The 12,262-nt window shown below is 29.0% G+C and overlaps 1 protein-coding gene across 1 annotated transcript; it reads right to left on the bottom strand.

Moving 5' to 3' along the window:
- Positions 1–9,631: 9,631 nt before the first annotated feature.
- Positions 9,632–12,220, bottom strand: LOC112088379. Its single transcript, XM_024158645.1, has 10 exons — positions 12,074–12,220; positions 11,884–11,995; positions 11,555–11,651; positions 11,333–11,457; positions 11,170–11,254; positions 10,964–11,093; positions 10,545–10,660; positions 10,337–10,460; positions 10,035–10,253; positions 9,632–9,958 (listed from the first exon to the last, which is right to left on the bottom strand). The coding sequence occupies exons 1-10, from the start codon at positions 12,218–12,220 to the stop codon at positions 9,632–9,634; spliced, it is 1,482 nt and encodes a 493-aa protein (XP_024014413.1).
- Between the last annotated feature and the right edge of the window lie 42 nt (positions 12,221–12,262).

The following is a 12,262-nucleotide window of genomic DNA, read 5'->3' as shown; positions in this document are numbered from 1 at the left end:
AAAAATTGCGCAGTTATCAAAGGCAAAACATTTGATAACAACATCCCTAAATTTAAAAGAAAACATAACACCAATGAATAATACATATAAAAATGAATTTGCATAACATATAGAAAATACACTTACTCGAGATCTCTTATATGAAATTCAAGAACGTTCTTTGGTTGGATTCTTGAAATGGAGTCAAAGTCATTGCCAATGGATATTTCACCAACAAAATCGATCACACCAACCAAGTCTATTTTTTTTAAAAAAAGAATAGAAGTTAAAATAACATTATGATTCCCTAACATATAACGGACTAATTATTATTAAGAACAAATAAACTAAATAAATCAATAATGAAAATAAAATATTACCAATAGGAAACACAGGATCCACTTTCCTCTTCAAAATATCTCCGAATTTGACTAAATTCAAGAAATACCAATTAGATACCGGCTCATCGCGTATAAAGTCAAGCGTGGTATCTCGAGTAAGAAGGATATTGTAAGGATGTTTAGTTGTGCGTTCTTTCCAACTGTTCCAGTCTGACGATCTGACAATAAAACTGCGAATTTCAAACCATTCTCCTTCGTGACATTGATTCTTGAAATATTCATGGATCCAGTTATGAGCAGACGCATGAATTTTACTGCCCTATAATGATTACAGATTGTAATATACAAAAACTATTAGGGCAAAACCTTTTACTTGCATGCACCAAAAATTCATCTAGCATAAAAGATCAACTTATTTACCTCTTCGTCGGCAAATATGAATTCGACACGATCCCGACCACGGCTGTCTTTCTCATTCCATTTTTTTGTAAATAACAACACGTATCACCGGATTTTCTTCCCATGGCGTAAGCTTACTAACTAAGTCATGGTAAGACATAATTCGAGAAGTTCGTGTTTTGGAATTTTGTTTGTTCTGTTAAGCAATAGTCTCTGAAATAGAATACAAATAAAGTGGAACCGTCTTCAAAAACGAAAAGGATAACTTCTTGTAATTAATTTTGGCAGAGGTTTGGTTTTCTTGTTAAACAACAAAAATAATGATTACACCTATTGTAGCAACTAATGACGTTTATATACATTGAATGCAACATACTTTTCTATATTGTATTAATTTATGACAATTTTTTTTTAGATTCATATTCCAAAATATATACATAAATATTTGTTTTCCTATGTTAGGACTGAAAGTATTTTACATGATATAGAATTTATATTTCATACAGGAGCAAAAATTCATTTTCACATTTAATACATTAGAGTTAATAGTATAATTATTGGTTATACATTTTAGATATCGAATATAAATCACTCGGATAACTGAAATAAAATAAGACTTAGTTCGTTATCATATGTTACGAGTGAAAAAGTAGTTTATGATTACAGTTTTTAGGTTATATCTTATATAATAACCGTTTGACACTTAACAATATAAAATTATATCAAATGACGACGATTCATTTATTATATTGGTTATCTTAAATTGAAATATAAAATGCATTGATCTCTAGTGTAATGATTACCATGCAGAAAAATAAAGTGTCTAGTATCTCACATATATAGCATCAGTGACAGAATGTATCTTACTATATGTTTTTTAGTAATTAATAAATAAAAAGAACAGACGAAGTTGTTACAGTTAATCAACAACAAAAATAATTAACATATACATTATATATTTCTATATTATAAAAGAATATCAAATATATATAACAAAATTAATGCATATGTATACTTCTAATTACAGGTTATTATCATCATCATATAATAAATCATATTTATTCAATTTATTATATGGTTTCATTACTATTGCACCCCAATCGATTACTGAGACAAATCATTACTATTGAAAAGTTAAAAAGCTGACGTTATGACTGTTTATTCCGTAGCATGCATACGCTTTGTAGTGCAGTTATGAACACCTGTTTTATATACGTTAACGTACAATATATTAATTGAACATAAATTGTAATTATATGTATGTGATCATTTGATTTTGAAAATAATAGGTATAACACAAGAGAGAATCGATCAGAAATAATTATATCGAGAAATTATAGCATAATAAGTTACCATAAAACAGAAAAATACAGAATCTAAATGATTAAAATTATAATTTTATCCTAAAAAAATACATCGTCTTCCCATCAAGCTTGTTTGGATAGCTGCAAATTAAATAAAAAGTTCTCATACATAAGCATATGGAGTTAAATAGATTCAAAATTAGACAGAAGTTAACTAACTTGAAAATTTCTCAATTTTTGTGACGACGGTAGACACAATAAATAATATTATATGAATACTCGTTGATGCTGAGTTGTCTTCACGGCTAAGGATTACTCCAAAATCTTCAATATCATACCATTGATTTTCAACCAGCAAACAATCAAAATGATTAATGAATTTTTTGTTCACTCGGGCTTCTATAGTATGTCCCTAACACAATACAAATAAAAAGTTTATGAGCAAATCTTATAATATTAGTTCAGTAGTATACACAACAAAACAATAAATTCATATAGTAAGCTATTATTGAAGTAACCTTTGGATCAGACAAAATAAGCATAAGAGTGACAACGTCATGTTGAATTCATTCCTTCCACTTCCGAACAATCTTAACTCGAATCTTCCAGTCTGAGGTATGAGTGTTCAAATCAGAAATGTAGTCGTAGCCAAACATAATATCAAACAATAGTAATTAGAACTTTACTGTATACCTTCTAAAATATTACTTAAATAGTGGTGAATAAATTTTTAATCTCCGACGATGTAGGATTTAGAGAATATAGGTAAGATACTCATGATAGTAAAGTGGATATTATAATAACAACGCCTATAATACTTAAGGAAATTTAAAAAATCACTGAATAATAGTAGAACATAGTTTGGAATTTATATGATATTGTTAAATATCGTACGAATAAATACTTAGATATATGTCATTTTAAACACTTATTACATTTAATACTATAAATATACAAAAATATTCCATTATAGTTGTACAAATACCTTAATGGTATTAATGAAAATATCTTATGTTTAAATTAAGTATCGATGAGTTATTGCATAAACAAACATTCAATTCTATACATAAGTATCGATGAGTTATTGCATAAAGAATGTCAGTTTATCATTAAAGCGTACAACAATATAATGAATTTGTTATATAACTACCTAAAGCTTTATGGGTTTATCAAATATATATTCATACAATATTGTATGGGCCAAATTATATAATTTGCGTTTACTTCTAAACATGGAGATGTAGGATATATGCGAAGATGATATATAAACAGACAGAGATGAAACTATAAGTAGTAAAAATATATTAAAAGAGTTATTCCATTTCACTTTTCGTAAAATGCACATCGTTATTGAATATTTTGGCTCATATAAAAGCCAAAATGTTATGAAAAATAAAAATAATTATCAATAAACTTAATACTGAATACTTAAAAAGATAAAGGAATCATTTATCTTCAGATGGGAAAAATGCTCTAGCAAGACAAGCTTCTTTGAATGTGAGATGAGTAACACCATCAACAGTCTTAATATCATCATAAGATGTAGGACCTCTTACGATGTGCAACAACAACCACAAGTAAAAAAGCTCGGAATCTTCAACGGGACACTTTTTAAGTATCCCGGATTGACCAACACCACGTTTTCTGAGTCTTCATTCTTTAAGTCTGGCATTCCACACAAATTTGGTAGGAACTTCACTGTATAGAATGTGTCGACCATTTTGGTACTTCTGGTTACATTCCATCCAAGCCATAAATTTACTTTTCGTAATGACTTTACCGTGTCTGATGTCAGTTTCGCCAAGCGACAAAGGAAGATGGTGATCCATAATTTCTGGTAAAAAAAACAAAATATATGTAAGTGTAAACCTTAAGTAGTAAAACTAAAACTGTCGAGAAAAACTAAAAACCTGGCATGTTAGGTTTCAAAACAAACAATTGAGCAAATGGACTGTATTAAGATGTAATATGATAAACTTTCATCCACAGACTGATACCTATATATAGTTAGTATTATCTAAGGTTTTTAAACTACCATACCAAACCAGTTAAGAAATATTTGTTTACTGTATACGAATATATCCTAATAAAACAAACTATAAAAATAAGTGGAAGAAATTGGAAACAAATATATGACACCATTAACTTCGGTAGTTATAAATATGAAAATATAAACAGGAAATATAAACAGCTACCAAATATATAGGTATTTTGTTTTACTTAATTAGTGATATAAATATATTTTTTAGATATCAAAAAACGAAACAATATCAAACATAAATATAAGAGAATATGCTTTGTCAGTTGGAAATGTGATGAACCGTTAAACTACTTAATAGGAATAATTATACTGTATACTAAATGAGACTTATTTATTTCAAGATGATTTAAACGTCTGAACGTTTTTTAATATTTTAATTTAATTGGGTATATTGTTAAGTTTAATGGGTCGAACTTTACAATATTGATAATTGACATTGTGTGTGGGTACAGTGTTACTAATTTTGGGCCAAATGGTATGTTATTAGTTTAAGAATTGAATTGTGTATTAAAATTGCCTCATATTTGCAGTTATAAATTCAACGCAATTATAATTAGGCATGTATAATGAAGAAAGTGTAGATGAAAAATACATATAATTATGAATAGATACATTAATCTTATGTTTTAAAATTATTCATCGAAATGTGACATATATGAACATATTGTATATATTATATGCGAATATGTATTTATTTATTTTGAAATGTATATTCGTTTGGAAATTGTGATAGATCAGTCAAATGTTATTTAATATGTTTTAAATATAAACGACTTTTGGGGAATATGAAACACAGCGAAGAAAAATGAGAAGTCACTCTCTAAGAATTCTATAAATACACACCATAAGAGAATTTTGATTAACTAACCAAGCAAACAATTACTCATACAAATACAACTCATACTACAATTATTCTTCTGATGTGATCCTCACATAGACGTACAAAAAATATGTTTACATGAAAGAAAAATACACGTTTTCCTACATAATATTCTTTGTGCGTCTGTGAAGAATCACATCAAAGTAAGTAGTTTTATTCATTATTATGTCGCCACAGAGTTATCTTATAATATTACTTGTGAATGCTCTCTTTTGACATGAAGTATACTGTTATACCAACTTCTGGATAGTGTATTGACAGTGTACTTATTGTAGAGTGAGATACAAGTTATTTTGCTCAGTAGTTAAAATGAAATGTATACCGTTTTCTATAGGTTTTTGCTATTGTAGATTTTTTATTATTCACTGGAAATTTTAGAAAAAACTCTAATCATATAGAAAATTGTTATTAGCTCAAATGAGATCCAATATTGTGTAAGAAATACCTTTTATGTGAGATTTTTTAATTTGAACTATAACAATTTTCCTAATTTATAGGATTGTTATAATTATTATTTCTCATTTGCAATTATCTCAAATAACCAAAAATATCATTTTATATATTATGTATTTCAGTTAAAATTGAAATTTAAAAAGTTGTTTAATTTATAAAAAGATTTCCAAAATTTGAAAAATTATGTTACCATATATTGCGGTTTAAATCAAAATGTAAAGAAGAAAATCAAAAAATTTCAATATTTTTGTATGAGTTAATTTGTGTGAATTGGACGAAGAAGATGTGTGTAAATATTATGTCCATATATCAAAAGCGAAAGTTAAAAAGTCAAACTGGTTGGTTGAAACAGTATTCCCAATAAAAACATAGAAAATTGTTGACATTGAATATTTTATAATTATCCTATCCTATAAAATAAGAGTTGCTTCGATTATAAACATACTTCTTAAATTTTCTCTTCCACCTTCAACGCCTGATAAGATATTAGAAAAAAATGGAGAATAACCAAGAAAAACGTTATGATGAAAATGGATTACTGAAAATTAATCCACCACTATTGAACATGAGATTTGGTGTGGAAGAAACACCATCACCTCCTCCAATTTCTGAATCAGAGATTGAGGAAACTAATATATGAGAAGAGATGAATGACTTTCTCAGCAAATCAACTGTGAAAGCCATCGAGGTTCCTTCTGAGGTAATTTAAACTTTTAATTATTCGGTTTTATTGATGATTTCTGTATTATTGGATGTTTATATAAATATGTAATATCTGCAGCATGATGAAGAAATATCGACTGATGATTCAAAGGAACGTTGCAAGAAAGGAAAACACGATCTCCATATAGACCTGAAGATAGGTTTGAAATGTATAGAATGCGGCTTCGTTAAGACAGAGATCCGGTACCTAGATACATCTCCGTGGGTAAGCTGTTAATAATCCATTAATACATTGATTTGTTTAACTAATATGTTTGAAGCTAACAACATTATATGTTTTTGAATCTTGCAGGCACATAAGAATAAACGTGGAAGGAGAAATTTTTGAGTTTAGCTAAAATTATCTCTGTTTTTTTTTGTACCTTTATTATCTATCTTTATTGGAATTATCTATGCATGTTGCTACAATAAATTTTCCCAAATCACTTTCTCATATATGTGTATTGATTCGTAAGATTATTGTTCATTTGCGTTTTTTAAAAAAAAACTTTGAAAACCACACTCTTCATAGTCACCAATCATAGCCTATAAGCTCATCTGCTACATTGATTATAATCCACATACATAAAAACATCGATAATTTATATAATATTTTACACTCAACTCTAAATGTTATAAGAAACGCTTAACGTCAGTTGTCAGCACTGAAATTAAAACGTCAATCGGAATTAATTTCAATTTACTCTTACACGTAAAGTTGTTAATATATCAATAGTGCGCTGTGGATCAAAAAAAAAAGATCAATAGTGATCATTGGATGAAATTGCCTAAGAAGCGTTATAGTTGCATCGTTTGATATAGTTATACATAAGCAAATTAATAAAGGTAAGTAATAAATGTAATGTCGAAGTCTACTTACATAAATCGTTATGGTACTAAAATTTTCATAATATAAAAAATGGCCGTTACTATATTGTATTAGTATACTTTGGAAATATCTTATGATTATGGAAATGTATAATATTCGATAGAAGAAAATGTCTGTAAAGGAAGTAACCTTTCTAAAATCAAATGGATTCTACATATAGATAGTATATGTTATATCCAAAACTATACATATATACATGTAAAATATATAAACAACAAATACAATGATATTAAATGACATAAGTAAATTGGCAATTAAACATTACCATAAATAAATACTAAATAAGTCAATTACAAATATACGAAAGTAGGTTCGAATCCATCCCAGTTTTATGGGAAAATATTACATAATGGGAATGTTTAACAGTTACGGGAAAATATAAGTACATAATAAGGATTAAAATTATGGTCATGTCGGATCTCCATAGATATCGGTAAAAGGAAGTCTGACAAAAAATAATTTCAAGTTAACAATTGAAAAACAATATTAAATAAACCATAATATATATATTATATATATTAATACCATGAAAAATTACCAGTCAAGATAATCATAAACCTCTTTTATGTGAGGATTGAAAAGTATTTCAGAATGATCTCCAGCATTCCTTATGTGATATCTCCCTGTATGATTTTTAAAAATAAATAGCACACATGTTAGAAACCAAAATATTATATTAAGAAAGTGGAATTAAATGTTCCCACTCGATTATAAAATTTAATTACTAACCTTCAGAATCATAGGTCAGACGAAACATGCGCAAAGTCAAGACTGTTTCATAAGTACCTATGTCTTTCCACTTCTTCCAGAAATCCAGAGCAGTCTTTCCAATGAGTGTTATGTCCATATCAATATAACTAAACCAAAAAATTATGTTACCACAACATTAACAAAAATACATATGTACAATATAAGACAAATTATTGAACTTTACATATCTTATAATATAAAACATCTTACTTCATGTCCCTTATCTGAATGTCCAATTTGTGAAAAGGTCCTAAAATCATCTCGTAGGGATCATCAATGTCAGTACTTAGTTCATCATCAACATAGATGATTACGCCGATCAAGTCGACAAATCAAAAATTACATTACACAATATTATACTAATTCTTAAATTGAATAAAGGTGAGAAGTCTAACCGATAGAGTACTCAGTAGGGAAATTCCCTCGTACAATGGCATCAAATGACATAAAATCCATCATATGCTTAGGATTGACTTGAAAGGTCTTATCTACAACAGTATCGGCGGTTCATGTTGATGAAGTGGTAGTTTATAGTATTTCTGAATGATCCGAACGCATTGAAAACGTTGAAGAATTTGACATAATTCCATTCTCCTTCTTTAAACTTTGGACCGAGCAAAGGAATAAGATCCTGATCTATCGATGTCTCTATTTTGTAGCCCTAAATTCGTGAACCAAATAATCATTTAACATTTTCATGTGTTTAAATGTTCATAACATGCAACAGAATAAAAAACTTCAAAAAGATGAACTTACATTTTCGTCACCGAGAATAAGATGCAATTCCTGGCGATGATTACGGTAGTTGAATTGTTCCCAAACTCGTAGAGCTTTTATAAGAATTATGGAGTAAGTTTTTGTGGGAGAAAGATACTCAAGGGTATAATAGCGAGGCATGTTTGAGGAAAATGATTGTTTTTCTCAACCTTTAGGTTTGTTTTCGTTAAGATGTTGAGACATTTTTTTACTTGGTCCTTTATATGTAAAGCAAAGCAAGTATAGGGTTTGAAATGTTGTGTCGTTTTGTAAAAATAGAATAAATTGCAACCTTTGACATTTGTTGCATTACGTGAATTACGAACAACCCAAATTGGTTACATTCAATGTATAGGTATATTTAACTTTTATATTGATTAAATATATATAGAAAATATGTAAAGATGGTAAAAAATGTGATACCTTGTATTGACTACTTCTCTTTAATTAAATCAATTACTTCATTTCATTAATTACAAATAATTAATAAGAGTACAATCCTAGAATTATGTACTCTATTTTTTAATACAGACACAAATCACGGACGATACAAATTTTGAATATCATAGTTATTTTTTGTTGAAAACAAATAGAGTACAATTCAAGAAAAAATGCTAACACAATTGAATTGTTTGGATAAGTTATCTCAATGAGAATAATATATAAGTTAAGATTTTCAAGTTTAACACTATAAAAATAAGAAATAGGAAACAATAATCTCTTTAACTGAGAATAGTCTTCATAGTCATCATGGACCGGAGGAAAATCAATGGAAGTTGCAAGCCTGAAATAATATTAGGATTTTCTATCATCACATATATATATATTTATAAAAACTAAACTACATTAATTGAAACTCTCGATAGAAGTTGCAAGCCTGAAATAATATTAGGATTTCCAATTTTAATTCTATTTTTTTATGCTAATACATTAAAATATATAACATGGGACTGACGAACATAGTATGCAAAACCCAAACATATTTTATTAATAATTCAAATTCGAGAAACAATTAACTAACCAGATCCAAAAAAATATCCAAATGCTCAAAATACTAAACCAAATATTGGAAAAAGAGAAAATTATTCAATAAAAAATTGAATAACAACAAATTCACAAACTCCAGAATATATAGGATCACATCTTCCCATTTTTTCCTCCCTCTTTGCCAAAACCTTTACCACCACCACGTCCTCGAGTTCGTCCCTTTGCAACACCTTCATTGGATTCACTTGTAATTAGAGCGTTCACCAAAACACCATCACTCTTCAGTGTATCCTCATCAATCACTTCATTAGCATATGTCGTTTCCACACTATTGCTACTATTATATGACTTCTTAGACGATGAGGATGAGTCGACTGAATCTTTAGGATCATCACGCTCACGCTTTGATAAAGGAGTTTTGATATTGCCAGAAACATCATCCGAAGACTCTTGGCTATGTGTGTTCATCAGTGATGCCTATAAATAAAAAAATTTCAGATATATTATTGTCCCATAAATATAAAAAATACATACACAACCATTTTAATTTTACCTGATCGCCAGACATAAGTAAACTCTGATCACCCTCATCTTCAGATTCATTCGCATCATCAACGGTGGTAGTCAAAACCTGATTTCCTTTCCAAACCTTTCCGACCTTGTATGTATTACTACCACCGTAGAGATTTTCTTTCTCAACACAAATTAGAAAATGAAAGGTCTTCCCAACCAAGTTTTGCAGTGCATCAGGAACGACATCCGGATCTTGTATCTATGTTGAAAAATAATAAGTATTGGGGAAATGATTTTTTAATATAAAACTAATTGAAATAAAATATTTAAAGTGTATAATACCTCATCGTATGTCCCTTTTAAAATTTCATCAGTAGATTGGTTAACAATATCCTTTGCATTTGAATCAAAAAGAAAACATTTGATCTTGCTTGTGTTGTCCATTACACAAAGATGGAGTTTGTATCTACAATATAATTTAAAATGTAAACATGTGATTATATGTTTTGGCAAACAATTTTTTATTTAGTAATTTATAAAATTTGGTTACCTCGCACTGACAGATGAAACTTTGGCATCACATGTTTCACATGAATAAAACTTCTTAGTTTTATCACAAAATTTCTCGTCTTCGCGTTTTGGGATTTTGTAGACCTTTTTCCCACACTTAGTGAAAACCAAGTAAAACCATGACCAATCTGTATCAACCGTGTATACAGTACAGATGATTTTTCATTTCCCAACCTGAATATTTAACAATATAACAGTCACAATAATTGCATAAACTCTATTGATAAATTAACACAAAAACTAAAGTTTGAGTTATACCTTTAATTTAGTCGATACCATATATAAGATTTTATACCCTTTAAGTATTTTATGTTTTTAGTTTTATATTAAAAAAATCATTTCCCAAAGACATATCATTTTATCAATATATAATAAAGTTATGACAACTTTGTTATATACCTCCAGATAATCTTGCAGTTCAGCAATAGTCACCATTGGAAACTGATCAAAATTACTCTCATCATCATAAGAAATCCTCTGATGTGGCTTGCTAATCAAGAAAGTAATATTTCCGCCATTTGCAGGTAAACTTCATATTGGAAAACAATTATTATTAATAATCACATTGTCAAAATTTGTGTTTGATATATAAATAAATTGTTTACCTATTTTTGAAATAAATGACATCTGGATCGTTAAGATCTATGAGCACCTTAGAGGTTTGAAAAGAACTAGTAATTTGACGTTCACCTATGATCATTTAAACAAATAATCAAAATGCATTGTATTTTATGATGAAACACCAATTTTGTAATTAGATATTTTTACCTCTCAAAACATTGATTTTTCCAAAACGGATTACAATGATGACCCCACGTTTGCCAGCATTCTGACAAGCCGAATAGACTTGCTCGCCAAATTTACCCCAAAGTATGCATGGTAAGCGCTCATCTCTACATATAATACGGTTCAATTAGAGTAGAGTAACTATTTAAAAGAATAAAAAATAACGTAAATTTCATAAAAATAACGTTAACCGTATATACTCACTTCGCATTACACAAGTCGAACTCAAGCTTGCTTGTGTCCTTGTTCATGACAGGGATTGTTTCAAGTTCACGTACACTTTCAACTCGTCCAATAACATCTGGTATTTTGAAAAATGACGTCAAGTGAATACGTATATAAATGTAATAAACTAACTATATAGATAAATGGAAACTCACCGATAAAAAAACTTTTACTTGTGGAATCGTTCAAGATTGTATCATAATCTAAGAACTCAAAAAATCGACTGTCAGATCGATTTGCACTTTTGGTGACAACGGTGGATGAAATGAAGGACATTTTAAATTGATGCTTTGTGGCCCGGTATTGACCGGACGCCTGGTTCAACGAAAAGTTCTCGATGAACTTCCATTCACCGACAACCATCAACCGCTCAGAACGATGCAAAAGGTTTTTCTTGACTGTGGCGTGAATTTTGGTACCCTGAAAATAAGAAATGTTTATAAGTAAACCATTTAGTTAGTAGTACGAAAATGTAATTACACATTCACTTGATCATACCATTTCATCTGCGAGAATTATTTCGAGAGACTCTCCACCCTTAGTCTGGTATTGCTTCCAAGTGTGAAGCACCTTCACTTGCACCTTCCACCCAGTCTTGAATGGCTTTAAGTCAGCCAAAGGGGTTAACCTCATGTTGGAAGCCATTGCAAATAATTGAATTGAAGTAAAAGTTGAGAAAGTTGTAGT

Source organism: Eutrema salsugineum, unplaced genomic scaffold (assembly GCF_000478725.1).
Source record: "Eutrema salsugineum unplaced genomic scaffold, Eutsalg1_0 scaffold_14, whole genome shotgun sequence".
NCBI classification, from domain to species: domain Eukaryota; kingdom Viridiplantae; phylum Streptophyta; class Magnoliopsida; order Brassicales; family Brassicaceae; genus Eutrema; species Eutrema salsugineum.
The sequence above is the reverse complement of the archived record's forward strand: the minus strand, read 5'-3'. Positions and strand labels throughout refer to the sequence as shown.